This window comes from Spea bombifrons, chromosome 3, assembly GCF_027358695.1.
Source record: "Spea bombifrons isolate aSpeBom1 chromosome 3, aSpeBom1.2.pri, whole genome shotgun sequence".
Taxonomy (NCBI): domain Eukaryota; kingdom Metazoa; phylum Chordata; class Amphibia; order Anura; family Pelobatidae; genus Spea; species Spea bombifrons.
In genome coordinates, this window is record NC_071089.1 from 52725275 (window position 1) to 52751603 (window position 26329).

At 43.6% G+C, this 26329-nt stretch overlaps 3 protein-coding genes across 3 annotated transcripts in view; 2 read left to right on the forward strand and 1 right to left on the reverse strand.

Moving 5' to 3' along the window:
- The first annotated feature begins 292 nt into the window (after positions 1–292).
- Positions 293–3700, forward strand: EXOC8 (exocyst complex component 8). Its single transcript, XM_053458491.1, has 2 exons — positions 293–817; positions 1742–3700. Exons 1-2 carry the CDS (start codon positions 363–365, stop codon positions 3345–3347), a joined length of 2061 nt encoding a protein of 686 aa, XP_053314466.1. The 5' UTR covers positions 293–362; the 3' UTR covers positions 3348–3700.
- A 4114-nt stretch (positions 3701–7814) lies between these two features.
- On the reverse strand, positions 7815–13716 carry TSNAX (translin associated factor X). Its single transcript, XM_053458496.1, has 6 exons — positions 13552–13716; positions 12432–12548; positions 11415–11529; positions 10155–10285; positions 9444–9565; positions 7815–8526 (listed from the first exon to the last, which is right to left on the reverse strand). Exons 1-6 carry the CDS (start codon positions 13565–13567, stop codon positions 8128–8130), a joined length of 900 nt encoding a protein of 299 aa, XP_053314471.1. The 5' UTR covers positions 13568–13716; the 3' UTR covers positions 7815–8127.
- Positions 13717–22953: 9237 nt separating this feature from the next.
- The window catches only part of LOC128482668 (egl nine homolog 1-like), a 7187-nt gene continuing 3811 nt past the window's right edge, over positions 22954–26329 (forward strand). The window contains exons 1-3 of the mRNA XM_053458502.1: positions 22954–23987; positions 24899–25018; positions 25651–25787. Of these exons, the coding sequence (XP_053314477.1) occupies positions 23193–23987; positions 24899–25018; positions 25651–25787 (1052 nt within the window). The 5' untranslated portion in view covers positions 22954–23192. The remainder of the gene's footprint in view (positions 23988–24898; positions 25019–25650; positions 25788–26329) is intronic.

Sequence of the window (26329 nt, forward strand, 5' to 3'; positions counted from 1 at the left end):
TTTTGTGGACTATGTATATGTATTTGTGTAACCGTTTAAGCCATTTTGAAGAAGTATTCGTTTTATTTATAATTTATAAATGAAATATATGGTTACACTATATTTAGCTGTATTGGTAATAGAGCAAAAATACGCAAGCGTCTATTTTCTCCGCTTGTCAACTAAGAATCAGTTTGATCAATTGTCCCTTAAACAAATTATACCAAACTTTCCCTCAACAAAGATGGCGGCTTTGACGTTTGACTTTATTCTAGCTCCGCCTACCATGTTGACAGGAAGCTGTGAGGGTATGACAACAGTCCCACTTGCGTGTGTTATCTGCTTTCTTAGACCGGTTCCTGGTGCTATCGGATACAGTAGTCATGGCAGAGATCGGGGGTGGCAGTTTAGTACATCGGCTCCGAACGAAGTTAGAGTCAAGCAGCTTTCAGTCCGATCAGTACGTGAAGCAGCTCTCCCAGCAGTCAGACGGGGACAGAGACCTGCAAGAGCACCGACAACGGATCCAAAGCCTAGCGGACGAGACCGCCCAAAACCTAAAGCGCAATGTTTACCAGAACTATCGGCAGTTCATCGAGACCGCCAGAGAGATCAGTTACCTGGAGGGCGAGATGTACCAACTCAGCCACATCCTCACCGAGCAGAAGAGCATCATGGAGAGTGTCACCCAGGCCTTGTTGCAGACCGACCGCTCCGAGGCCGCCCGGGAACTACAGGCCGCCTTCCCTAAGGAAGCCGATGAGGGAAAAGTCAGGAACCTGACCACACTGCTGGAGAAAGTGGAGGGGTGCAAGAATCTCTTGGAGACACCCGGGAGGTAGGTGTAGGTGTGTGTGTGTGTGGTCAGTGTGTGTATAATGTTGGTGTGAGCTCTGTAATCATACAGCTTTATTCATGCGTGACATGGTTACAAAATGAACATTTAGTTATTATAACTGTTGTTCAGGAAGGATTATATAGCTTGCTCTAGAACAGTGGTTCTCAACCTTCCTAATGCCAGGACCCTTTAATACAGTTCCTCATGTTGTGGTGACCCCCAACCATAAAATTATTTTTGTTGCTACTTCATAACTAATTTTGCTACTGTTATGAATGGTAATGTAGCCAACTGATATGCAGGATGTATTTTCATTGTTACAAATTGAACATAATTAAAGCATAGGGATTAATCACAAAAACAATATGTAATTATATATTGTGAAATATGTGTGTTCCGATGGTCTTAGGCGACCCACAGGTTGAGAACCACTGCTCCAGAGTGATGTTACTAGTTTCATTTATTCACCTGATAGAGGAGTAGGGGAATAAACTAAATTGTGAATTTTTTTTTTCAGTGATGAACATATATGATTATAGAGAAGAGTGTCTCCAAGAGTTTGCGGTACCTTAAAGTGGACCAATGTTTTATAGATTCGGACTTGGAGCCGCATAAGCAGTCGAGACCTGTGGCCCCCTTTTTAGATCTCATGAAGGACCTCTTGAGAGTTTATAACTGTATTTGTATGAGTGTTGGTCCACTAAAAGGTTTCACAAACACCTGTGGACAACCTTGTAGATCCATAGAGTACCATAAACTAAAATTAAGCTTAATTATCCCATCCAAAATCCAGGAGCCAACTAGAAGAATTGAATTACATGCTAGCAGAGTGGTCTCTCACCCAAATCAATGCAGATTTCCAGCATCCACAATGGTATTCTTGGGAATATATTTAAAATGTCTTCTTCTTTGTGTTCTTTATAGGTACTTGGTGTATAACGGTGACCTGACAGAGTTTGATGTGGATAACATGGTTCTCATCCAGAAAGTCCATGCCTTTCTGATGAATGATTGCTTGCTCATTGCCACAGCTTTACCGAACCGCAGAGGAATGTACAAGTACAACGCGCTTCATAACTTGGATGACCTCGCTATAGTAAACGTCAAGGAAAATCCGCCCATGAAGGATATGTTCAAGATTCTCATGTTCCCAGAGAGTCGTATTTTCCAGGCAGAGAATGCAAAGATAAAAAAAGAGTGGCTGGAGGTATTGGAAGAAACCAAAAAGAACAAAGTGTTAAATGAGAAGCGTAAAAAAGAAGAGGAAGCTCCGCGTTCGCCTGTCGTGTCAGATGTGTCATCAAACCCATTTGTTGAAGAGGAGACCTCTGATGAAGAGCTGGTGGATCTGACTCTTGAATGGATCCAGGAGCTTCCTGAAGACTTGGATGTTTGCATCGCTCAGCGGAATTTCGAGGGAGCAGTTGATTTGCTGAATAAACTAAATAGCTATTTAGAAGATAAACCCTTGACCCATGCTGTAAAGGATTTGAAAGCTAAGGTGGATGGCAGGATACGACAGCTAACTGATGTTCTCGTGTTTGAACTATCCCCAGACAGGTCTTTGAGAGGAGGTCCAAAGGCAACCCGCAGAGCAGTTTCTCAACTTATTCGCCTGGGCCAGTCCACTAAGGCTTGCGAGCTGTTCTTGAAGAACCGCGCAGCCGCCGTGCACACTGCGATACGCCAGCTAAGAATTGAGGGAGCAACCTTACTTTATATTCACAAACTCTGCAATGTATTCTTCACCAGTTTGCTAGAGACAGCAAAGGAATTTGAGATGGATTTTGCTGGCAACAACGGATGCTATTCTGCGTTCATCGTTTGGTCTCGCTCTGCTCTGAAGATGTTTGTGGATGCGTTTAGTAAACAGGTGTTTGATAGTAAGGAAAGTCTCTCCACTGCCGCAGAGTGTGTGAAGGTTGCGAAAGAGCATTGCAAGCAACTGAGTGAAATAGGCTTAGACCTCACCTTCATACTCCATGCCTTGTTGGTGAAAGATATAAAAACAGCTTTGCAGAGCTGCAAAGACATCATTATTGAGGCTACAAAACATCGTAACTCAGAGGAAATGTGGAGAAAAATGAATCTGATGACGCCCGAGGCTCTTGGGAAGCTGAAGGAAGAGATGAGGAGCTGCGGAGTGATTAGTTTCGACCAGTATACCGGTGATGACTGTTGGGTTAACCTTAGTTATACCATCGTGGCCTTTACAAAACAGACTATGGCCTTTTTGGATGAAGCACTGAAGTTGTACTTTCCGGAGCTGCACATGGTCCTGCTTGAAAGTTTGATGGAAATAATCCTTGTTGCTGTTCAGCATGTGGACTATAGTTTGAGATGCGAGCAGGAACCTGAAAAGAAAGCGTTTATTAGACAGAACGCATCGTTTTTGTATGATACTGTCCTGCTGGTTGTGGAAAAACGATTCGAAGAGGGAGTCGGGAAGCCGGCCAAGCAGTTGCAGGATCTGAGAAGTGCATCTCGATTAGTTCGAGTTAACCCGGAGAGTACAACATCTGTCGTGTGATTTGCACAATACCGTTTTAATTGTTAGCGTTGCTTGTATCCTGCTTTGTGGTCATTTTGCCGATAGGCTTTGGTTAAGTTCTGTATGACGTAAGAAATGTTATATCGACAGCTTCTCTCTTCGAAATGCATGTGGATTATTTTGCTGTTATGTGTTACTCGTATACTTTTGTATGTTTAACAAATGCTATGATATTTTGTAAAGGGTTGTCATTACTGGAAAAAAATTGGTAATTCTATTGTCTGTTCTCTTTGCTTGAAGCTTTTCATCGATCTTTCACTGGCTAAATGCTTGAATGACTCTCATGACGATCGGTAGCCTACAGAGCAGTGCCATTAACTACGTCACTTAACATCAGGAGAGTGTGGCTCTCCATACATGATTATCCTGAATTTCAGAATGTTGCTGCATTATCAAGCTAGTACTCATTTTACCCCTTAATGACAAAGCCCATACATGTACAGGCTCAAAATACATTGTTTTCAATGGGTTTAGGGACCGCCCATTGTCCTTAAGGGGTTAATAGGTTTCATTCTCTCATACAAATTATTAAATGCTGGGAATGATGAGGCGAAAATGGATGTTGGGTGGTACCGATCCCCCTACAATCTGTTTATGCCTGGTGTTTAACTCGTGTTCTGGGCCCCTATTAGAAGAAAATAGTTTCTTGTATTGAAACTATTACTTTATACAAATTATACATTCTATGATTCACTGCACTGAATAAACCAGTGTTTACAGATTAAAATAAGAACTATATTATGTGTTAGACCATGTGAGCAGCCCTCTTCACTTCCTGTTCCCAGTCTCTGTGAGTTTATTCCTCCCCGTTTAGGTTATCTCAACCCTATTGTTAAGTTGTTGATTGTTAATACAGGCAGCCTTTGTAAAAATATGGCGAAGGGAAGAAAAAAACAGCATGTATATGCTATATTGGGCCACCGTATATATTTTGTTTAACCCAAACTCCCACAGCAACCATGGTGTGTATATAATGGTATACAAATAAACTTATTAGTTGGTTTGTTATCCTGTACTTATGGATAACTAGAATACCTTTCTAGTGATTGTTTTTAAATATATAATATATATATACCGTATTGGCCCGAATATAGGCCGCACTTTTTTCCCCCACTTTAAGTCTTTAAAGTGGGGGTGCGGCCTATATTCGGGGTCTAGCGCCCGACGCCCGGGACATGCAGTCCCGGGCGCCGGGCAGGCAGCGGGGTTAGGATACAGATCCCCCGCAGCGGTGCAGGGGACCTGTATCCTACTGTCTGATACGCTCAGACAGCCTCCCCTGCCGGCACTTTCCACGGGGGGGAGTACCGGCACGGGAGGTTGTCTAAGCGCATCGCACGGACGTTCACCGGCAGCGGCGATGCGCCGTTGCCGGTGAACATCCGCACGATGCATTTTAACCCCCCCCCCCCCCCCCCCCCCCATCGACTTACCAGAGCAGACTCCCGGGTGTCTTGCAGGGCCGGCGGAAGACATCTACGCAATACGCGTATACAACTTCCGGTTCCGGCACTTCCGCTGAGTGCCGGCACCGGGAGTTGTATACACGATGTGCATAGATGTCCCCCTCCGGCCCCGTAAGACACCCGGGAGTCTGCTCTGGTAAGTGGGGGGGGGGAGGACAGAGTGGCAGCGTATCTCGAGGGGGGGGGACAGAGTGGCAGCGTATCTCGAGGGTGGGGAGGACAGAGTGGCAGCATATCTCGGGGAGGGGGGGAGGACAGAGTGGCAGCGTATCTCGGGGAGGGGGGGAGGACAGAGTGGCAGCGTATCTCGGGGGGGGAGAGGACAGAGTGGCAGGATGTTTTTTGGTGCTTTTTTTAAAGAAAAAAACTTTTTCTTTAAAAAAGCACCAAACTTTTAGGGTGCGGCCTATATACGGGGGCGGCCTATATCCGAGCCAATACGGTATATATATACATATATATATATATATATATATATATATATATATATATATATATATCTATAATCACACAGTGTCACTGCTCTGTGTCTGGAACGCTCATGTTACAAGGGGCGTGGAGGTGCATCCGCCAACAGCAGAAGGGCCGAACCGGCACATGGATTTGGTTGAATGCTAACATGAAAGTAGTTGGAAATCAAGTGTCATTTTTACAACTGGCAGAATAACTAATTGTGTGTGTATATATTTTTTTTTACACAATTATGTTGAGGTGGCAAATGGCTTCTTTAGAAATGTTCACATAAATGCATTTGTTGGTTTCAAAACAGGATTCCTGGATCTTGCAACTGTGTATGTATATTATCTGTGGGCATATTTATCCAATCTTTTGATATAATCTCAATAAAGCACACATCTTATTAATATTGCTTTAATGTTCTACCTTTCACATGGCTGAAATCCCACTTATTTGTATGTTTGCATGTTAAAAGAGCCAAGGTTTTTCTGTGCTTAACCTCAATGTTTTTTTTTTTTTTACCATATCAGTGATAAGCACACTATTGCCAAAATAAAGTTTTAGGGATGCACCGATATTTCAGCGGCTGAAATGGGCATTATCGGCAAAATGCAGAAATAATAAAAAAACAGCTGAAAATAATCATCCGTGGGGGCTGGGCTGCTTACCTGTGAGTTGGTAACATACACACTGCAAGCAGCGTCTCGTTGTACAGGCCAGGAGAATCAGGAACCCAGCTGAGTCATGTGAATGCATGTCACATGACTCTGCTCCGTTCCTTCTTCCCCTGTGGGGTGAGAAGTTGCTCGCACAGCAATACAGAGGGAAGCATCGGCCCCTGGAGAAGTCTGCGATTGAGAGATCTGCAGTTCAGGTAAGAGGGTGGGGGAGGGTATATGAATGAGTGAATGTTTGTGAATTAGTGTATGTGTAAGTGTGGGAGGGGGAATAATAGGCCTGTAATCACACTCCTATCATGCCCAGGTTCTAGCATGTACTGGCTGCCTGGGCATCATGGGAGTGTGAGTGCTGTTAGCAATTATATATATATAATTGCTATGTGTTTTTGTTTTGTCCAATTTTGGTGTTACTTTTAAAAAGTGTTTTTTGTTTTGTTTTTTTTAAAAAAGCGGGGGGGGGGGCATTTTCGGTTTCGGCCAAGCGAGTCCTGAATTTTCATTTCGGTGCATCCCTGTAATGTTTCAATAAAAGGATGCTTGCCTGTCATCAAACAGCATTGCTGAACATCAGAACACAACTGCAATTCCATACGTTCTCAACTAGGTGCTGGGTTCACACAGAGTGGTGCTATCTATGGTAATGAAGTGTCAATGCAGGGAAAGATGAGGGGGACTGGCCCCCTGCAGTTCTGTACACAGAAACCCTCTGCAATGCACGCGTGCGGCTCTAACATTTTTAAAGCGAAAAGCGAGTACTAAATCAACCTGATTTCATTTTTTTTCCCATTAGCGACCTCTAAAACGTATATGCAAACTAGTATGAATATGATATGGATGATTTGTTTTCCTTGGCATTGATAAAACAGCCATATAAAACTAAATGTTTAAACCGCATGTGTATACAATCCATTACAAATAGTTTTGAAGTACGTATATACTCTACATGCATTTTTTTTTACATTAAAACCTATTAGAGTTTATCTGAAAATTGTAATTTAATAGCAACTGTCTTCTTTCTAGATTAGTGTTTATTCACTAAAGGAAAAACTAGCAAGAACGGTTCCAGAAAAGTCGAGACTTCGTTATTAAAAATATGAGATTTCTACTTCCAACTCCAACTGGTTTCTCAAGCAAAATGGGCTGAACGTATGCTTTATAGGTGGTTTATATAGATATATACACACACATTAAATGTAGAGGCAGTGATTAGATATTTCTCAGGACATAGATCTACCCCTGGAGCCAGGTAACTTTGGCTATGAAAACTTTTCATGTTTCCATTGATTTCAATAAAAAAATGTCCTGGCTGCTAAAAACATGAGGTTTTCTGCAAACATGTATCCAGCCCTGATCGCAAGGGGGCTAAAAGATCATATAGTTAACTTAAATATGCTTCAATATAGAATATATACATTCTCTCAGTACTGCTACATTCTAGTATAAACCATTTTTCCCCCAATTATATCATCATAAAACTTTTATTCAACAAAGACCATTTCATAGAATGTGTGAGAACATTTTTGCGAAAAGAAGTTTATCTCCAGAAGAAACAACAATTGTAATGTACTTGTGTCGTCTATGTGGTCCGTTTTTGTACATTTTTACACTTTAAAGTATCTACACCGTGTCAAAACATGACTGAATATTTAATGGACAGTAATGGGATATCAAGAGAAACAAGGAAAAAAAAAATGTTTAAGACTAGCAAATATTTTTATCCAGGACGACAATAAAAAAAGCAAACCTTGCTAAATAAGTCCTGCTTAAGTGGGGCAAATTGTTTCTGAAGTTATATCTGAAGTAGGTCCCGGATATTCAGCTGGGATTTAAGAAAACAAAAAAAGAACCGTACAAAACAAATACCTTGTATATTTAAATACACATCACAACTACAAATTTAAAACAAGATCAAGCCAATAATCACGGTAAACAGATATATTTACATAAATCATTAAAACAAACTAAAAAAAAATAACAGTAATGTTTTAATGGATTAACTCTGTATAATATCTGTAACAAAACACTTTGTACAATTTTTATTCCCAACAGTATATGCGCGTTACACTTATTTCCCCTCTTACTATTCTGAAAGAGCTTAAAATTCCAAATAAACTGTATCTGTATCGCGTCTCCTTGTTCACCGCCAAACTATATCATTTAAGAAATGCCCTCATCGTGTTCAATTATGTCAGTTTTGGCTGAAAATAAATCTGCGAGCATGTGCTTTGGTATTTCGGAGCCCCTCACTTTCAGAGTGTAACACGCATTCTCCACTTTGGCAAGGCTCTGCTTTAAGGCGTACAGCTTTCTTGAGATTTCGTAGGGTCCCGTGTTTCCGATGTAAGAAAAGCCATCGAAGATCTCTCGCAAGAACTGACTCAGTTCAAAAGGTGTGTCGATGTCTCCGTTGCCGACGCTACCAATGCAATAGCGCATCAATTCGCCGGTGAGATCGGCTACGCCGAGCAGATAATCGACTGGGGTCACCTGGAGGCTCAAGACGTTTGGCTTCTTTTCAGCGCCCCCCAATGAATGATCAGGTGAATTATTTACAGTCTAAAAAAAGGTGGAAAACAAAAAAACACACATTTGGTTATTGAAATACTAAAGCCAGATTTCAACTTTCAGTGTTTTAAACCGGACATCTTTCATATACACCTGGACAAGGACTAGATTTTCATAGCAACACCACACATAAATGTATACGAGAACAGAATATGATATGGGCAACATTAACCCCTCCAAGACCGGCATTTGGGTACCGCGTCTTCAGAAGCGATCACGCGCACGGAACTGAGGGGGATTGGCTGCCACGGATCGCTGGGGTCACCCAGCGGCAAGTAGCAGCCATCCCCTCACGATCCCATCGTTCAGTGCGACGCTGGATTGTGCATCATCAATGACGTACCTGGTACGTCCCGGTCTTGAAGGGGTTAAAGTTAGCTTTACTATCTTAAAGATTAAACGTATATGTGTGCATATGTGTGTGCTCTGCACAACGGGATGTGAAAGGACTAATAGTGCTCTATATTCTGCGTGGCGGATGCTCATGTTGGAGAGGCAGCAAGAAACGGCAACATGCGTGAGGAAACAGGAAAGGAAATAGTAACTAGAATTACTGGAAACCGGTAAAGACAAAAGTCCACAGCAATGATCTTGGCATGGATCAACTCGCTGGAAGGAAGTTGAATAAAATGTATGCAGATTTCCGTCATCTTCCTTAGGCACACAATTGTGCACTGCGTATATATATATATCCAGTACACGGCAACAAAAGGCACAACCACCATGTGGATAACGTGCCAATATAATCCATTGAAAACTAGCATTTGCATATGTGCAAGCACAAAAGCACAACACACATACACCTACCCCCCAAAAAAAAACATTTTTAAATGTTTTTTACCAAAACTAAATATGAAACAGTTATAAATAAGAAAACCAATTGCAAAACTGCAAACATTAGTGCTTACTGTGGCAACATCATTAATAGGTTCTTCAAATATTAATTGTTTATTGATGTCTTCAAGACGGAAAAGGGTTCGAGTTTTAATGAAATGCTGGAATGTTACCGCTTCTACGTATTCTTGTAGTCCTATCAACAAGAAACAAAACGTTTACATTTTAATTATTTATTACATAAATGCATAGTACCCATGAAAATGAATATCTACAAATACAAGTGTTATTAGTGATGGGCACCTTATGTGTGGGGACACACATAGTGCCCTCTACTAATATTGGCACCCTTGGTAAATACGAGCAAAGAAAGCTGCGACAAGTTGTCGTTACCGTTTAACCCTTTGATCTCTTCAAAAAAAAAAATGCACAAAAACACTCTGTACTCATGGATCTCAAACAATTACGCGCATACACAACACAAGTTTATAGAAAACGTGTGCCACGATTATTGCCACCCTTTTAGTCAATACTATGTGTCTTCTACCATAATGCCTGATGCGGTTGGAGAATGCATGTCAAGAGATCTATGATTATTCCTACATTGTTTTTCTTTTATAAACCCGTGTTGTGTTTGCATTTGTTTAACATCCATGAGAGCAGAGTATATTTGCGTATTTTTGGATTCAATAGAGATTTGCCGTAAGTAGTGTCATATGTACCCATTTAAGTATATGCCAATCATTGTGAATAAAGGAACATTCAAAGTATAATTTAGTTCTTACCGGGGGTAAAAGCTCTGTGATACTGATACAAGTCTTCTCCCACTAACTCCTGAGCGACTTGCTTTATTTTTTGACGTATAACATCCAGCTTGGTGTCAGATTCATTAAGTATTTCGTCTTTGTTGAGATCACTGTCAAATAAACCCCCCCCCCAAAAAAAAACATTGTATAATGGAAATCTCATAAACAAAATTTATAAATAATGAGCGCCTTCAGAATTAAGCCTGGGACCACAAGCTAAAATAAACCCACTGCATCAAGCCAAGTTAATATGGTGCTGGGCACATAGGACAGATGAATATGTTGTTGGCAATTGAAACAATAGGATGGTTCTGCTCCGAGGGTTTGTATTCCGCTCTTGCGCGATACTAGGCACCTTCCCTCGTCTACATCGTTCCATTACAGGAAGCAGACCGCGAAGCTCCACAAAGTTAGAGCTTGAGCACCAATCCCTCATAAATGAGCTGTTCCAATGGATCAAAAGACAACAATGAGTGAATCAGATTGAAGCAATTTAAGGACCGCATGGTAAGAAACCGATATAGTTTGTACAAAAACATAGAATTTGACAGCCCACCCGGTCTGCTCGGTTTTTCCTGAAACCTTAATCAGTCCTTGGCCTTGCCTTCAGGATATCCATATGCCCATTCCATGCAGGTTTAAATCCCCTTACCATTCCCTATGTGTCAGTGGCATCATTGGCTGTCCCACAAAGGACTCTGCGTGCCATCAGGCTTCAAAGCTTTGCGCAGTGACGTTGTGATGCACAGTATAATCTTATCTGGGCTGGTAATAAAACCTCTCTGTGGAAATGTTTGCTATATGCAATACCCCAACCTTCAAGAATTAAAAAGGGGCACTAAGGCCCAGGATTTCCTGGTTATCTTGAAGGTTATCTATTCTCCAACAATGGACCGACTATGTTTTTTGTAACATATTTTGCATTTTTGACCTACTGCAAAGGCTTGAGGTAGGTAATTCAGGAAACACTTGACACAATGGGGGACTTATGTATTTGATCCTTTTTTGGGATCAAGCCCAAGACATGCCATCTAGCACACCTGTGGGCCGCTCCAAGACATCGCACCATACACACCGCTACAGCGGCAAATCAGGTGTTGTGGTATGTGGCCGCCGGCATAGAAACGCGTCATTACGTCTCCTTAGCACCAGGGCCGCTTTCCTTGTTCCTAAGAGGCATGAAAGCATGCGACAATTACGATGACTGGTATGATATACAAACAAGCGTAAGACCAGTACCTTATGACTCTATGTAAAATGAAGATTGTGCGTTTGCTTTCAATTGTTATATCTCGGCCAAGCTTTACAAGACGTTCATACTTATCGTGCTTTGCATCAAGCTCTTGTTGAAATGCTGTGGGAGAAAAACAATATATATTAAAATACAAATATCAACCTCACGCATTATTAAACATTTCTGTCACCGCCAGGGGTCTCCTTACATGTGATAGAACAAGAATCAAAAGGGATTGAAAAACAATATTATAGCCCCGCACAGCACTTGATACATGACATTCTGCTTAGAGAAGACAGGAAGCTTCAACCATTTAAACCCAATGATATATTCGCTTTGTAAGGGCTTGTACCGGCCCCAACCCTTTACCATTCAAACGCAAAATAGCTTTCTTGTTTCCGATCAGTTTATCTAAGTTACTATGATAGCAGCAAACGCTTAGCTGGGTTCCGGTAACTGAGGCACCCAAAGCGGGGTCACGTAAAGTCTGTGATGTGACCCTGCGGTAGTAGAGCGGCAGCAGCTCGCAGGGATAGTGGAAGCTGCAGTGAAGACAGGCCCTGTCTGAGGTAAGGAGGGAGAAGTGTGTGAGCTGCATGTATAATGGGAAAGAGTGATTGAGTTTGTGTGTGTGTAAGTGTATGCTGTTATAGTGTATGTGTGTGTGTGTGTGAGAGTGTATATTGCTAAAGTGAGTGTGAGTGGTAGTGTATGCAGGTTGGGTGTATGTGTGAGTTTATCTTCCATCATGGTGTTAGCGAGTGTATGTTAGCATCAGATGGGTGACTTTGGTTTTTCAGTTCACACAGGGAAGATTAAAGTAGTTGCTTGCGCCTAAAGTACAGATATTTCAAACTCCCTACTGCAATTATCTTTATCTTACTGAAAGTTTGTGATCAAGTGATCATCAGTCTGCGTGCTTTAAATGAAGTCCAGGAGAAATTGGATTATTTAAAAATTTCTGAGGCAACAATTTTTTTTTATTAGGTTTGTCAGTAAGAGCAAAACATTAAAATACTTACATTTAAATGCAAGGATCACAGGTGACGAGGAGTCAACACAATTTCCTTTTTCCTCTTTCCTTTGTGATCGGGGAAAGTTTTCATGTTTGCGTTTTTTAAATCCACCAGACGCTTTTTCTAACAAAAATACATTATGTATATCAGGTAGGGGAAAACAGTGTCGGTAAATTATCAACAATGATCGTATCCTTTACTCTCATAGAATGAAATAAAATGATATAACATCTCGCTCTGGCTGGTCCTTTAGAATGTGCCGTCAGTGAGATGCCCCTTAGTCTTCTCACGTAGACGCCTTCTTGGAAACAACCCAGTCATAGCATTGCTACCCCAGTGTTGTCACTAAAATGCCAACTAGATGGCAATCATGGCAATACGGGTTGTGCCTTCAAGATATATCTGCCACTATTTGGGGTCAAGAACGAATTGAACATCCCAGCCCTCCTGAAATGGGGGAAGCAATTGGGCCAATACCTGGGGGCCGCTACCTAAAGGTGCCATCAACATATCTTCATTCTCAGTCACACTGTTTACCCGGTATTTTATCGTCCATAGAAAAAATAATTCGATGGCAAATAAGAACCATTCGGTCCATCAAGCCTGCCCGTTATTCATAATTCAAAAATAACAATAAAAAAAGTGTTACTAACACTAAACGCTAAGGCATGGACCCCAAATCGTTAAAGGTGTTGTTCCACTTACACAAAACATTAATTACTCTAGCACACTAAGGAACCGTTTTGATCAAATGAGCTTAAGCTGTAATGTATGAATACAGCAATAACAGTTGTGTTGAAAACTTAATAAATTACATTGGGGATATACCGTACGTTGTGCTTAAAAGTCTTAACAATATATCCTGCTGACCCCACAATGGTGACGTTATACTGAAGGCTGTAGCACATTTAATCCGAGACAGAACATAATAAACGAAGAATATTTAAATAGAATTTAAAAGGCATTTCATTTCACAACTCGCTACATTAAATAAGCACAAAAAGCGAACTAGCCGACCGTGTAATCGTAAAAAGGGCCAAGATTTAAATTACCTTCCAGCTATATGCCCAATTCTGAAACGAACCCGCTCAGATCACCATGGAATCGTACATTAACCCTTTCTCACCTTCTTTTTCGCTCATGATCGCTTTCGAAGCCAATAATATTAATATACCCTTTCCTCTTCTCACTCACACACACACTAGCCCCTCAGAAAGAGCTCTCCAAACCATGGCCAGCAAAGCACGATATGTACTCAAACCTGGTACCGAATTCAAAATAACGTACGCCCCAATTATAAAGCGTTATCTCATGGTACGTAACACGTCTCATGTACAAAACATACGTTTTTAAATCGTATTATATGAAAGTATACTATTGCGCATTTGAGTCAGGATTATATCAGGACACCTAAAAAGTAGACGCGTTCGGAGGATCATGGGAACTGTAGTTCCGGGAGATCACATACTGCTGTGCTTCTTATTCTGGTTTTCCGTTGGTAGTCGTATTGGAAGAATTAACTCTTTGGTTGCTCTGTGCTCAGTCTGTTGAAGTAAAGTTCCATTTAATTTTACAATATAATCTTGTTCCCTGAAAAAGTGAGATGGAATTCTCGCCATTTTAACCACCAATAGGCTGAACACATTTAAAAGTAGCTGTAATTTAGAAATACATTACTTCAAATATTCCAAACTAGAAAAGAATAGGGCTACATCTTTTTTTCTTGACAAATGTCAAATATAATGAAACACCGACTCTTCAAATTCTTGAAACAATTTATTTGCAACAGAAAATAAGTGAAACCCGTCCATATTTTGGACCGAATTCATAGTAAAGACAGTGATATCAACATTGGCGGCATTACTTATCATCATCGTCATCATCGCTATCCTCATCATCATCATCCTCATCTTTCTGTTGGCCATAGCCTTCCATGATGTGTTGAATTTTGTCTCTGTGTTTGTAAAAACAGCGACGTAGAAGGCAGAAGCAGCCGCATATGAGCACAAGCAGCAGTCCCGCACCTATAGAGCGGGTTTCAGTCCCTTTAGCTTGTGCTCTCTCTTCTTCTGGGGTGTTCATATGCCCTTTACTGTGGTAAGTGGCATAACAAAGCCATTTGATGCCAGCAAAACAAGTGCATACCAAGATACCACACACACAAACATACCCAGGCACTCACACTACCATACCCCAAGGACACACGTTCACACACCAGCATACCCAAACACACACTTTCACTATCATACCCAGACACACATGCCAACATACCCAAAGACATGTTCTCACGCTAAAATACCCTCCCACACACTAACATACTAAACATACTTTGACATATGGTTACACACTAACATACGCACATCTTTACTAGCATACACATGTTCACATAGTAAAATGCCCACAAACGTACCCAAAACGTACGACACACAAACGTACCCAGAAATGCACACCAACATACCTACAGAGACACGTTTTCACAGTAAAAAATTCACATACACTAACCTACCCACACACACAAACATCCTAGACAAACACACATATACACACACTAACATACCCAAGCAGACACGTGCTAAAACACCCAGACAAACACACACTCACATAGATCTTTTCCTCCAGCAAGCCTCAACCAGTCCAGACAGACAAGCAAGTACCGTATTGGCTCGATTATAGGCCGCACCCAGTTATAGGCCACACCCTAAAAGTTAGGTGCTTTTTTAAAGAAAAATTTAGATTTTTTTAAAAAAAATACACATTACTGGAATAGTAAAACAGTATTCTAACACACTGTATTTTTGGTATCTATTATTTTTGGTATCTATTATGCAGTTAGTCAACATATGTTACATACAAACAGAAAACCAATAGCCATTTTAATGCATTTTACTTATAGATATGCCCCTTTGCCCCCAGATATGCCTCTCTGCTCCACCAGATATGCTGCCACCCTGCCCCCTCCAGATATGCTGCCACTCTGCCCCCTCAGATATGCTGCCACTTTGCCCCCCCGAGATATGCTGCCACTCTGCCCCCTAGATATGCTCCCCCCCCTAGACTTACCAATACAGACTCCCAGGTGTCTAGCGGGGCCAGCAGAGGACATCTCTGGGGGAAGTGTCGGCAAGGGAGATTGTTAAAGCACATCGAGCAGACGTGCCAGCAGCGGAGATTGGTTATGCACATAGCCGCAGCTGCGAACGTCTGCGCGATGCGCTTAGACAACCTCCCGTGCCGGCACTCCTTCCGTGGAAAGTGCTGGCAGGGGAGGCTGTCTCAGTGCATCGCGTAGACGTCCACGATGATGAAGTGATAGATGTAGCAGTCCCAAGTGACAGCAACATCAGGAAGGAGGGGTACGAGAAGCTGCAGGGCCCGAAAGAGGAACAGGAGTCAACGTCGAGAGTGAAGGCCAAAGTGGTCTCAGGAGCACTTGGGGCTGTGACTCCTAAGCTGGGAGATCGGCTCCAACAGTTTCCAGGAATGACATCAGAATACTCTGTCCAGAAGAGCGTGGTGCTAGGAACAGCTAAGATACTGTGCAGAACCCACAAACTCCAAGGCCTCTGGTAGAGGACCCGAGGTTGAAGAAGCCACATAGCACCCATAGGGTTGGGAAGGTTTTTATATACGGTATATATATATATATATATATATATATATATATATATATATATATATATATATATATATATATATATATATATATATATATATATATATATATAGGAAAGATATTAAACAGTCTATCCTATTTTAATACTCCAAAGTTTCATTTCTCAAAGAAATAGGGAATTTCTAGATTTTGCCTTTAACAAGAAATTCCAAGTTGGGCACAAATTATTCAACAAATACAATATCCATACAAAATGGAGAAACATACGGTATATATAATGTGTTAGAAAAAAAAATTGGTTTCCTGGCTAAACATCAATCCCATTAACTAAATTAATGTGAGCAAATTGCCAGATTTTACTAAATTATGACGTAAAGTCATGATTTATAAAGACACGGAGGCGAGCATTATGCTTAACTCTTTTCTTTATTCCCTCAGCAGCAAAGAATATTTTTAGAACAAAATACAACAAGGAAAAAAGACCAATCAACAATATGCATTAGACATCCAATAAGGGCTCATCACAGACACCCCTCCTCCTATATAAGTGCTTAGGACCATCAAACTTCCTCTTTTCTTTGAACTGGAACCGAAGATATCACAACCAGGAAAAACAGCCCCGAAGGACAACAGCTGGTAACTGAAAACCAAACGGAGAAGATGCCATCCAAACGATAGACCACCAGGAAAACACTTCAAGCTGAAAGAAAAACAGAAATTAGTGATACAAATCAGAATGAGTGAAAATCAACGATCACTCCAAGAATAGAAAACTGCATAGATATTATAACATAATAATGCAGATATATAATATATATGAATCCGTCATGAATATAAAACGTATACATATAATGAAATGAAATGCAATAATAAACACAAAGTAATACATGGGAGGGAGAAATACAATACCTGTACTAAAGTAGAAAACATGGGTGGGAATAATGCTCGCCTCCGTGTCTTTATAAATCATGACTTTACGTCATAATTTAGTAAAATCTGGCAATTTATAAAGACACGGAGGCTCCCATTATGCTAGTTCAAAGCTGCGCAATTACAGCAGAAGAAAAATGTGTTACAGGCTTAAAATAAAATTCTCGGAATGTCGATTCTCTCGACCAATCCGCAGCCTTCAAGAGATCTTCCAACCTACAACCCTGAGATGTGGCCTTGGAAGCCATAGCACCCCTAGTTGAATGAGGGCCGAAAATGGAAACATCAATGCCAGCAGAGGCCATCAGCCACTTAACCCATCGTGCCAAGGTTGCAGTAGTCACAGGCAAGTGAGGATGACGGAGAGACAAAAACAATTCAGGACGGGATGGATTCCGAAAAGAAGAAGTCCTATCCTCATATACCCGGAGACAAGCCACAGGGCAAAGCTGTGGCTGAAGAGGAAAAACAGGATAGAATACGGAAGTAATAGACGTCTTGGTACGTCTAGAAATGTCGAAACGTACACCCTCAGGTGTAAAAGACCTAGCAGAAATATCCAGGGCCCGAACATCAGAGACTCGCTTACACGATATCAAACAACATAACATGACCAACTTAGCCGACAATTGCTTCAGAGACAAAGAAGTATTATCAGGCCATAGAGACAAAAACCGAAGAACTATATTAACGTCCCACATGCCGGAATAACGAGGCCTGGGAGGCCGAGTCAATCTGATGCCCTTCAATAACCGACAGACAATAACCTGTTTACCAATCGGCACTCCGCTAACACCAGCATGACCAGCAGAAATAGCGGAACGGTACACGTTGATGGTACGATACGCCAAACCAGCGTCGTACAACCCCGTCAAAAAACGTAACACCACCGTTACAGAAGCCGAAACGGGATCCACACGCCGTTCCAGGCACCAACGTTGCCATGCGTTCCAGGCATGATCGTAAGCCCGTCGTGTTCCCGGAGCCCAAGCTCCTGCCAAGAGTTGCAGAGTCGATCCCGAAACTCCTGGGACAAACCAGGGTCCCCCGAAACTCTCCAAGCCAGAAGAGGCAATTGGTCCTGAAGAAGAAGTGGATGAGGGGACCCGTCCAGGTCCACCACCAAATCCGATCTGGATGGGAGAAGCCGTGGAAAATCCACTAACATCTCCAGAAGCGTAGGGAACCACGGTTGTGTGTTCCATAGCGGAGCGATGAGAACCAAAAGGGTGTCGCACCGGCGAAGATGGAGTAACGTGCGAGCCACCAGGCAAAACGGAGGAAAAGCATAGCTCCTCTGAAAGGACCAATCCTGGAGAAAAGCGTCGGACGCCAACGCCTCCGGATCTGGACGCCAACTGAAGAAGGCTGGAAGTTGGGTGTTGAGGCGAGAGGCGAATAGATCCACGTCCAACAGCCCCCAAATATCCATAATCAAGACGAACACGTCGTGAAGGAGACGCCAATCTCCCGGGTCTCTGAGATACCTCGAATTCCAATCGGCGACAGAATTGGTCAACCCGGGAATATGCTCCGCCTGGACCGCAATGTTGTGAGCCAGGCAGAACTGCCAAAACTCCGTCGCCAGATGTGAGAGATCCTGAGATCTGGTGCCACCCAGGTGATTTATGTACCTCACTGCCGACACGTTGTCCAGTCGCAGGAGCACGGAGCAATTGGATGAATTTCGCAAAAAACTTCTTACAGCGAACGAACTTGCCAACAGCTCCAGACAATTTATGTGGAGCTTCTTCTCTGTCTGCGACCACTTGCCTCCCGTGGAGGAATTTCCGCATCGAGCACCCCAACCTGTGAGGCAGGCATCGGACTCTATGACCAGGTCCGGAGAGGTACCGAAAATCGCTCTGCCATTCCAGGCGGTTATATGCTGAAGCCACCAGGAGAGCTCCTCGGCAGCCTCGCAATCGACCGGAATCTCTTGGTCGTAGGAGAGACCTTGGCGCAGAGACCGAATCTTTAAACGTTGTAACGCCCGATAGTGTAAAGGTCCGGGAAAAATGGCCTGGATGGAGGCCGACAACATCCCTATGACCCGAGCTAGATGCCGAACGGTGATCACCGGACGATTCAGCACCCTCCTGATCTCCTTCTTTATTGCCTTCACTTTGGAGGTCGGAAGATGCATAGACCCGTGGATGGAATCGATCACAAACCCCAGGAACTCCATAGACTGAGAAGGGACGAGATCCGATTTCTTCCCATTGATCAGGAACCCTAGGTTTTGAAGCAGAGACGTAGCCCATGACAGGTGAAGTTTTAGAGAGGATATGTCTTGCGACATAATAAGCAAATCGTCTAAATAGATGATCAGACGTACCCCTTTCTCTCGCAACTTGCCCACCACTGGTTTCAGGAGCTTCGTGAAACACCACGGAGCGGATGAGAGGCCAAACGGTAGGCAAGTGAACTTCCACGTCTGAGAGGCCCAACGAAACTGGAGGAAATCCTGGTGCTCCCGTGCTATCGGCACCGTCAGGTAGGCATCTTGTAGATCCAGCTTGACCATCCAATCTCCTATCTGCAACAGGTCCCGCAGACAATGGATGCCTTCCATCTTGAAGTGTTGGTAAGTAATGAAGGCATTCAGGGGACGGAGATTGATGACCGGTCGGACGCCTCCGCCTTTCTTGGCTACTAAGAAAAGGTTGCTCAAGAAACCTGGAGTGTTGGAGGGAACGGGGGTTATGGCACCTTTGTCGTACAACACCCGAACCTCTGCCGAGACTAAAGCCATGTCCGCATGGGAAAACCGAATCTTCCCGGGAAGCTGAGATTGAACCGGGGTAGACAGAAAATCTATTTTGTAACCAGATACGGTTTGTAGGACCCACTGGTCCGAGGTCAGTGACCTCCAAACATCGAAATGGAACAGCAGCCGTCCCCCCACCTGACCATCTGGAAGAAAGCGTGTTAAAAACGTACTTACCATAGGATCCCCTAGCTCCTCTGTTCTGCCATGGACGGGAACGTTGCGGGAAGAAAGGTGTTGGCGCAGGCTTACGTTCCTGGAACTGGGATCTGGATGAACCGGGACCTCGAGATCCGATGACTGGACCCCTAGAGTAGCGGCCTGGTAGACGGCCCCTGTGTCTACCGGCCTCTCCAAAAACCTTCCCGCGGAACACTTTACGCATATTGGACTGGGCCTTGTCCAAAGCGGTAAAAGTATGAACATAATTGCCCAGATCCTTGACGAACGAGTCGCCAAATAAAAGACCTTTTGCCTGTGGACCAGGCTCAGACACCGCCATATTGACCAACTTGGGCTCAATTTTTAGTAAAATGGCCTTACGTCTCTCAGAGGCCAACGCCGTATTGGCGTTGCCGACCAGGCATATAATACGTTGCACCCAACCTCGCAATGTCACCAGGTCCACCTGGGAATCTGTGGCGATAGCGGTCTCGATAGATTCAAAAAGCTTTGTAGCCGGGCCCAAAACGTCTAAGATTTTATCTTGACAGTTCCGGAGAGAGAACTCAAGGCCCTTCTTAGATTTCCAACCAGTTTTTCCTAAAAACTGGGCAATCTTTGGATCCACTTCCGGAGTATTACACACCTCGTCAGGTAAAGAGGGCCTAGGGCATTCCGCCCTCAAATTATTCCTGGCCGCCTTAGTAAGCGGTTTGCGGACCCGCGAGGCTACATATTGAGCCACATGAGGCATGGGAGACCATTCAGCCGATCTGGGATTAGACAGCTCGTCAGGGTTAAATAGAGGTTCACCACGAGGGTCCAGAAGGGTATCCCCGGAGACCTGAGCCAAAGAGAAATCGGGTTGGTCGGAATTATCGGGTGTTTTATAATCATAATCAGAGAACCCACTCAGGTCGGTATCCACCGACACGTCAGAAACCTCCTCAGAAGCCGACTCAGAGTCGGATGTGTCAGATAAGGTCTTAGCCTTCTTCCATCTGCGCACCGATTTTGCCCGATGCTGGGCTCTTTTCCGTGGTGTAACCACAGCCTCTGTGACAGGACGCACCTTGTCCGACATATGGGTTTTGGAGGTCAAATGCTTACCATGCACAGATTTAGATGAAGCCTTACGGGAGACCCCTGAGGGTCCCTGTTGAGGCAAATCACTACCAGATGTCAAGGCAGACAATTGGGAAGCCTTAATGGCAGAGGAAACAGACTGGGAGATGTTAGAAGACATCATCCCCATCACTGACTGCAGTGCCTGGGTCACCGATTTAGTCATGGTGGCATCCAGCAAGGAATGGAACTCCTCAGAGTTCATAATGTCACCCTGTGGGTCATCAACCTCCCCACCAACAGCCCCTTTATGTAGAGGAGGCTGACCAGAAGGACCAGGGAGGGAAGGTGGAAGGGAATCCCTGTCAGAAAACATTGAGACGCTAGATAAATCAAAGTGACAGCCACAGAAACGGAACGAATGGGGAAAAACTGCACAGAAACCAAAAAGATGGCCGCCGGAACGAACCTGGCGACAAAAACCAGGTAAAACGAAAGGTACAAAATCCGTTGGGGTACCACGGATGAAAGGGGAGAAGGGCACCTCAAATGCTCGCCGAGACGAGCCAAAACGAGCACTGCAAAGCCGGGAACACACGGAGCAAAACCGGAGCACACGTTGCCAGAAGGAAACTGGAAAAATGGCCGCCGCGCGTAACCGCGCATGCGCGATACGCGGCAAGAGAAACTACCAGTGACGCAGTATGAAGAAGTCAAACGGCATTAAACAGAAAAAACGGCAGGGAAAACTCGAAAGGAGAGAAGAAATGGAGGAAGGCACAACCGCCTTCCAGCCAAAACGGTAGGACAAAGCAAATATATATAATATGCAAATATACAAATGCAGAAAAATGGTATACTTATCTCCTGAGGGAGCACCAAAGAAAAGAGGAAGTTTGATGGTCCTAAGCACTTATATAGGAGGAGGGGTGTCTGTGATGAGCCCCTATTGGATGTCTAATGCATATTGTTGATTGGTCTTTTTTCCTTGTTGTATTTTGTTCTAAAAATATTCTTTGCTGCTGAGGGAATAAAGAAAAGAGTTAAGCATAATGGGAGCCTCCGTGTCTTTATAAATTTACTCTTGTATCTAAATATCCCTCCTTCCGGGTTCTTTGAAAATAATACTATTATTTTAGTTTCTTTTATAAAACAAAACACAAGATCAACCTTTTGTTTATTGATCACATGAAATTGTTTATTGTACTAAATATTTAATTACTAGTTTTCTCAAATCTTGTAATTTGTTTGTGTGATTTATATAAAGATTCTGAATACAAAAACATTAATTTGTTTAAAGAAACAGCCATGACCGTTTTACATGGCTTTTCCCAACTTTGCTGAATTTGATCCCCCCACCAGTGTTAAAACCTTCCCTTTGCCACATCTGCCACCCTACTGTGCCACTGTCTGCCCAGTGAATGTACAGAGAGCCACTGCTGTTGACTGCCAAGTAACCAAGCGGCATTTTTCATTGAAATTGTTGTCTTCATGGCTCTCATATATAAAACGAATGGTCACAACTATGCTTTAAATGGAAAGTCGCGACACCTTGATTTTGATGACATCATCTTCTGGTTTTATAAAAATGATGCAAAAGAAAAGCGTCCACGTAAAGCGCATTATAGTTCAAATTGGCTTTGCTGAGCTTTATCAGATACACCTCCAGCATATACTTCCACTTCAATCTGAAACGCTTCGATAAACATGCACCGTTATATACTGCCAGCGTTCGTACAGTCGCCAAAGGTACATTTGAAGGATTTCTGGGTCATGTAGTTCTCGTGACTAAGCAAGGAAAGCATAAGCCGAACCCATTGAGGGATGTGAAACTACAACTCCCAGAATCCCTCACAGCAGCAAATAGCGAGAAGGGTCAAACGACTCCATGGAACCAATCGCCGGAGAACACACCCAGAAAGCAGGCTCAGTAGTCTCTTGTAGCGGACCGTCTGGTTCTGGCTGCTCCTGAGCGACTAAGTGAGCTACGAAGAGTGGGAAAGCTAGCGCTAGCTGGCGTTCGGTAATCAATCTGTTGTGAATATGCGTCTTAGTTATCTTTTGGTAGCGCTAATCCAGCTGTGATGTGGCTGATGCGCGCCGCCTGGGTGTTTGACAGGTGAAAAGTATTGCCTCACGTGGTTAAGGGTCGGGGACCCTGTGCGGAGTGACGCAGTATTCTAGTCAACAGGTCGAGCCCGACTATCTCGGGCACGCAGTGGTTATTATGGCTGGTGGTGGAGGATGTGGGGGCAGCAGTCCGTGTGATCGTGACCGGCAGTACTGCGAGTTGTGCGGGAAGATGGAGAACCTGCTGCTGTGCGGCCGCTGCCGGAGCTCCTTCTACTGCAGCAAAGAGCATCAGCGGCAGGACTGGAAGAAGCACAAACTGGTCTGCAAGGGGAGCCCGGCAACTACCCCGGGGGCAAACACCGGCACTGCCCTGCAAAAGGACCCCAAAAAGGAACCGCCGCAGCAGCCTCCTCCTGCGCCCTCAACCCCGGCACAAGATGCCCCAGACGCCGCGGAGGCTAAAAGTGCGGGGGGTGGCTGGCAGAGGGAGCTGGTGGTCGGAGGGGCCACGCTGAGGGCCATCAAGGAAGAGGATTACACCCAGACCTCCGGGGAGGCAGGGGGGAGCAGCACGGCGAGGAGGAGAGAGGGAGTCGGGCGGCCGAATGGCCAGACGAAGCCGCTGCTGCAGAAGCTGGCGCAGGAGTACATCGCTCCGTGCATGAGCAAGCATGGCATCTGTGTGCTGGACGACTTCCTGGGCCAGGAGCTGGGGGAGAGGATCGTGTCCGAGGTGAAAGCCCTGCACAAGACCGGCCGCTTTACAGACGGGCAGCTCGTTAACCAGAAGAGCGACTCGACCCGGGACATCCGCGGCGATCAGATCACCTGGGTGGAGGGGAAGGAGGCCGGCTGCAGCGCGATAAGGGAGCTCATGAGCAGCATGGACGATCTCATCCGGCACTGCAATGGCAAGCTGGACAGCTTCAGGATCAACGGCAGGACGAAGGTAAAGCGATTTATACCTTTTCCATAATGCGGATGTAGCAAATTACACCCCTGGACGCCTTGCATAAAAGCTTCTATAGTTCTGTAAGTGGGAAGTTTAGACAAAATAGTAGTGTATCTGTCTTGCCTGTTAATCTAACGGATCTGTCATTGATTTTCTCCTATAGGTTTAATCATATAAACACTACAAACAGGAGCATTTCAGTTGGCATGGCAACAGCCTGTTAGTTCTTGCCTTTGTGTCACTTGACAGTTAAGCTTTGATTGTAAAATTATGAAGTTGTAAAAGAACTGTTTCCTGAAATTTTGGGCATTTCACCATCAACTGCCAATGGTATTTCTGATTCTGCATTGATGTGAGTGTGAAGAGTATGCCGCATAGTATGCCGAAAAGTAAAGAAGCGGAACAAACTTTAATTGCCTTTTTTTTCTTTTTGCCTTTTTTAATGGGGTGTAAAGGTACAGTCTATTGTCTCTGATACGGTACTTTAGTATGCGTTCTTCTTGGTAGTGGGTAAGAACGTCTAAAAATGGCACTTACCTGAACTAGAAGCTGCGACAGCTTTCCTTTGCCCCCATGGTCTGACATCTGTTGCCATGGATTGGCCGCTTGAAGCTGGAAAGCGCTCCCGTTAAATCGGTGCCGGAGGTGAGTATATTATTGCAGGTCCTAAACTGCAAATATCGAGGGAAGAGGGCAAATGCACGATGCACGATCACACAAGACTTTATGAATGGATACATTGTGTTCTCAATGAACGCAATGCTCCATTCATGTAAAGAGTTCTCCTGATGGGTCCCAAAACAAGCTCTGTCTTGGATCTTGTTGCAGCATTTAAGGTTTCCATTTTTATTATATGTGGAATAACTGTTTGCAGTTAAAATAATATATATTTTTTTTTTATTTCCCAGGGGATGGTAGCGTGTTACCCAGGAAAAGGAACAGGATATGTGAGACATGTTGATAATCCCAATGGAGATGGAAGATGTGTCACTTGCATATACTATCTTAATAAAGACTGGGATGTGAAGGCAAGTTCAATAATATCACTGTGTAACAATTTAAGCATTGCGTTCTATTGGCACTTAGAAATCACTGGCCGTGTATCTGAGAAGTTCTTCCCATCTTTTCATCATAGCAGCATCCAAGTGGTGGGAGGTGGAATGAGGAGGACTGAGTTGGGGACGTGAGGCTAGCCCAGTGGAAAGCTGGGAGTGGGTAGAGCATACAGATGTCTTTTTTTGGGCAGAGGTGGGACAGTTGGACATCGAGCTCGTGAGCAAATCCTAGAGTACCTTCGCCCCGCTAGAACACAAGTGAAATGAAAGGAGGGCTTAGAAATAGAAGTTGAAGGTGGTGTGACGGTGTCTTGGTTCTCAGTTCTAGGAATAGTTGTATTTGCTTGGGTCAGGCCTCATGTACTACTGTATATACAATAGATAATTGCCCGTAGGTCGTCTATCAAAGTTTATTTTTAGTGTTTAGGGTAGTATTGATGAAATAAGCAGATATAAGCAATTTCTTTTTATTACTCTTTATATGAAATGTATCAGGTTGAGCTAAATCTGTTCATTTTACTTGCTCTGTTGAGTTCGGATGAACTATGGCGAGGTCTCGTTATAGGCGGCTTTCTCATTAATCATTGTATGCAATTTATTTACAGACCAATGGAGGTGTGCTTCGAATATTTCCAGAAGGTAAAGCCCAGTATGCAGACATTGAACCGAAATTTGATAGACTGCTGTTTTTCTGGTCGGACCGTCGCAATCCTCATGAAGTTCAGCCAGCCTTTGCTACAAGGTAAACTATATAATTTTAGACTTGTTTTCAAACAATAGCTTGTTAGTCTTGAGTGTGTGACCATCATTATTGATGTCTAATTTATATATCATGTTTTCATTATTTGGTTTTGCTATAAAACTAGGGGTTTAGATTATATTTAAGGTTTTTCTTTCAGCAAAGTGCATATATTTCTATTTAGAATACATATGTGTCTTCCTTTTGAATAACTTGCTACATGTCAGGCCTGCAGGTCTATAATAAACAGCCCAGACCAAATTCACGCTGAGCTAATCTTCCATGCCACCATCTGCAATAGGTCTAATATGCAGCGTTTCTATTTTACCGTATTTGCTCGATTATAAGACGAGGTTTTTTCCAGAGCAAATGCTCTGAAAAATACCCCTCGTCTTATAATCGGGGTCGTCTTCTAATCAGACCCCAAAAAAATGCTGGCGCCATGCTGCTTACCGGTCGCGAGCAGCGTCTCTTCTGTTAGAAGCAGGGCAGGAAGCTTGCAGCGTCCTCACAGAACTCTATCTCCCCCCTCCCTCCTCTGGGGG

Bases quoted from the DNA above. Each gene is read 5' to 3' on its own strand.
- TSNAX (XM_053458496.1), bottom strand. The intron at 10,286-11,414 runs GTACTGGTCTTA...TTTATTTGACAG, and splicing joins ATTTTACATAGAGTCATAAG to TGATCTCAACAAAGACGAAA. The intron at 8,527-9,443 runs GTAAGCACTAAT...ACCTTTTTTTAG, and splicing joins CTATTAATGATGTTGCCACA to ACTGTAAATAATTCACCTGA.
- EXOC8 (XM_053458491.1), top strand. From the start codon at position 363: ATGGCAGAGATCGGGGGTGGCAGTTTAGTACATCGGCTCCGAACGAAG. The intron at 818-1,741 runs GTAGGTGTAGGT...TGTTCTTTATAG, and splicing joins CTCTTGGAGACACCCGGGAG to GTACTTGGTGTATAACGGTG.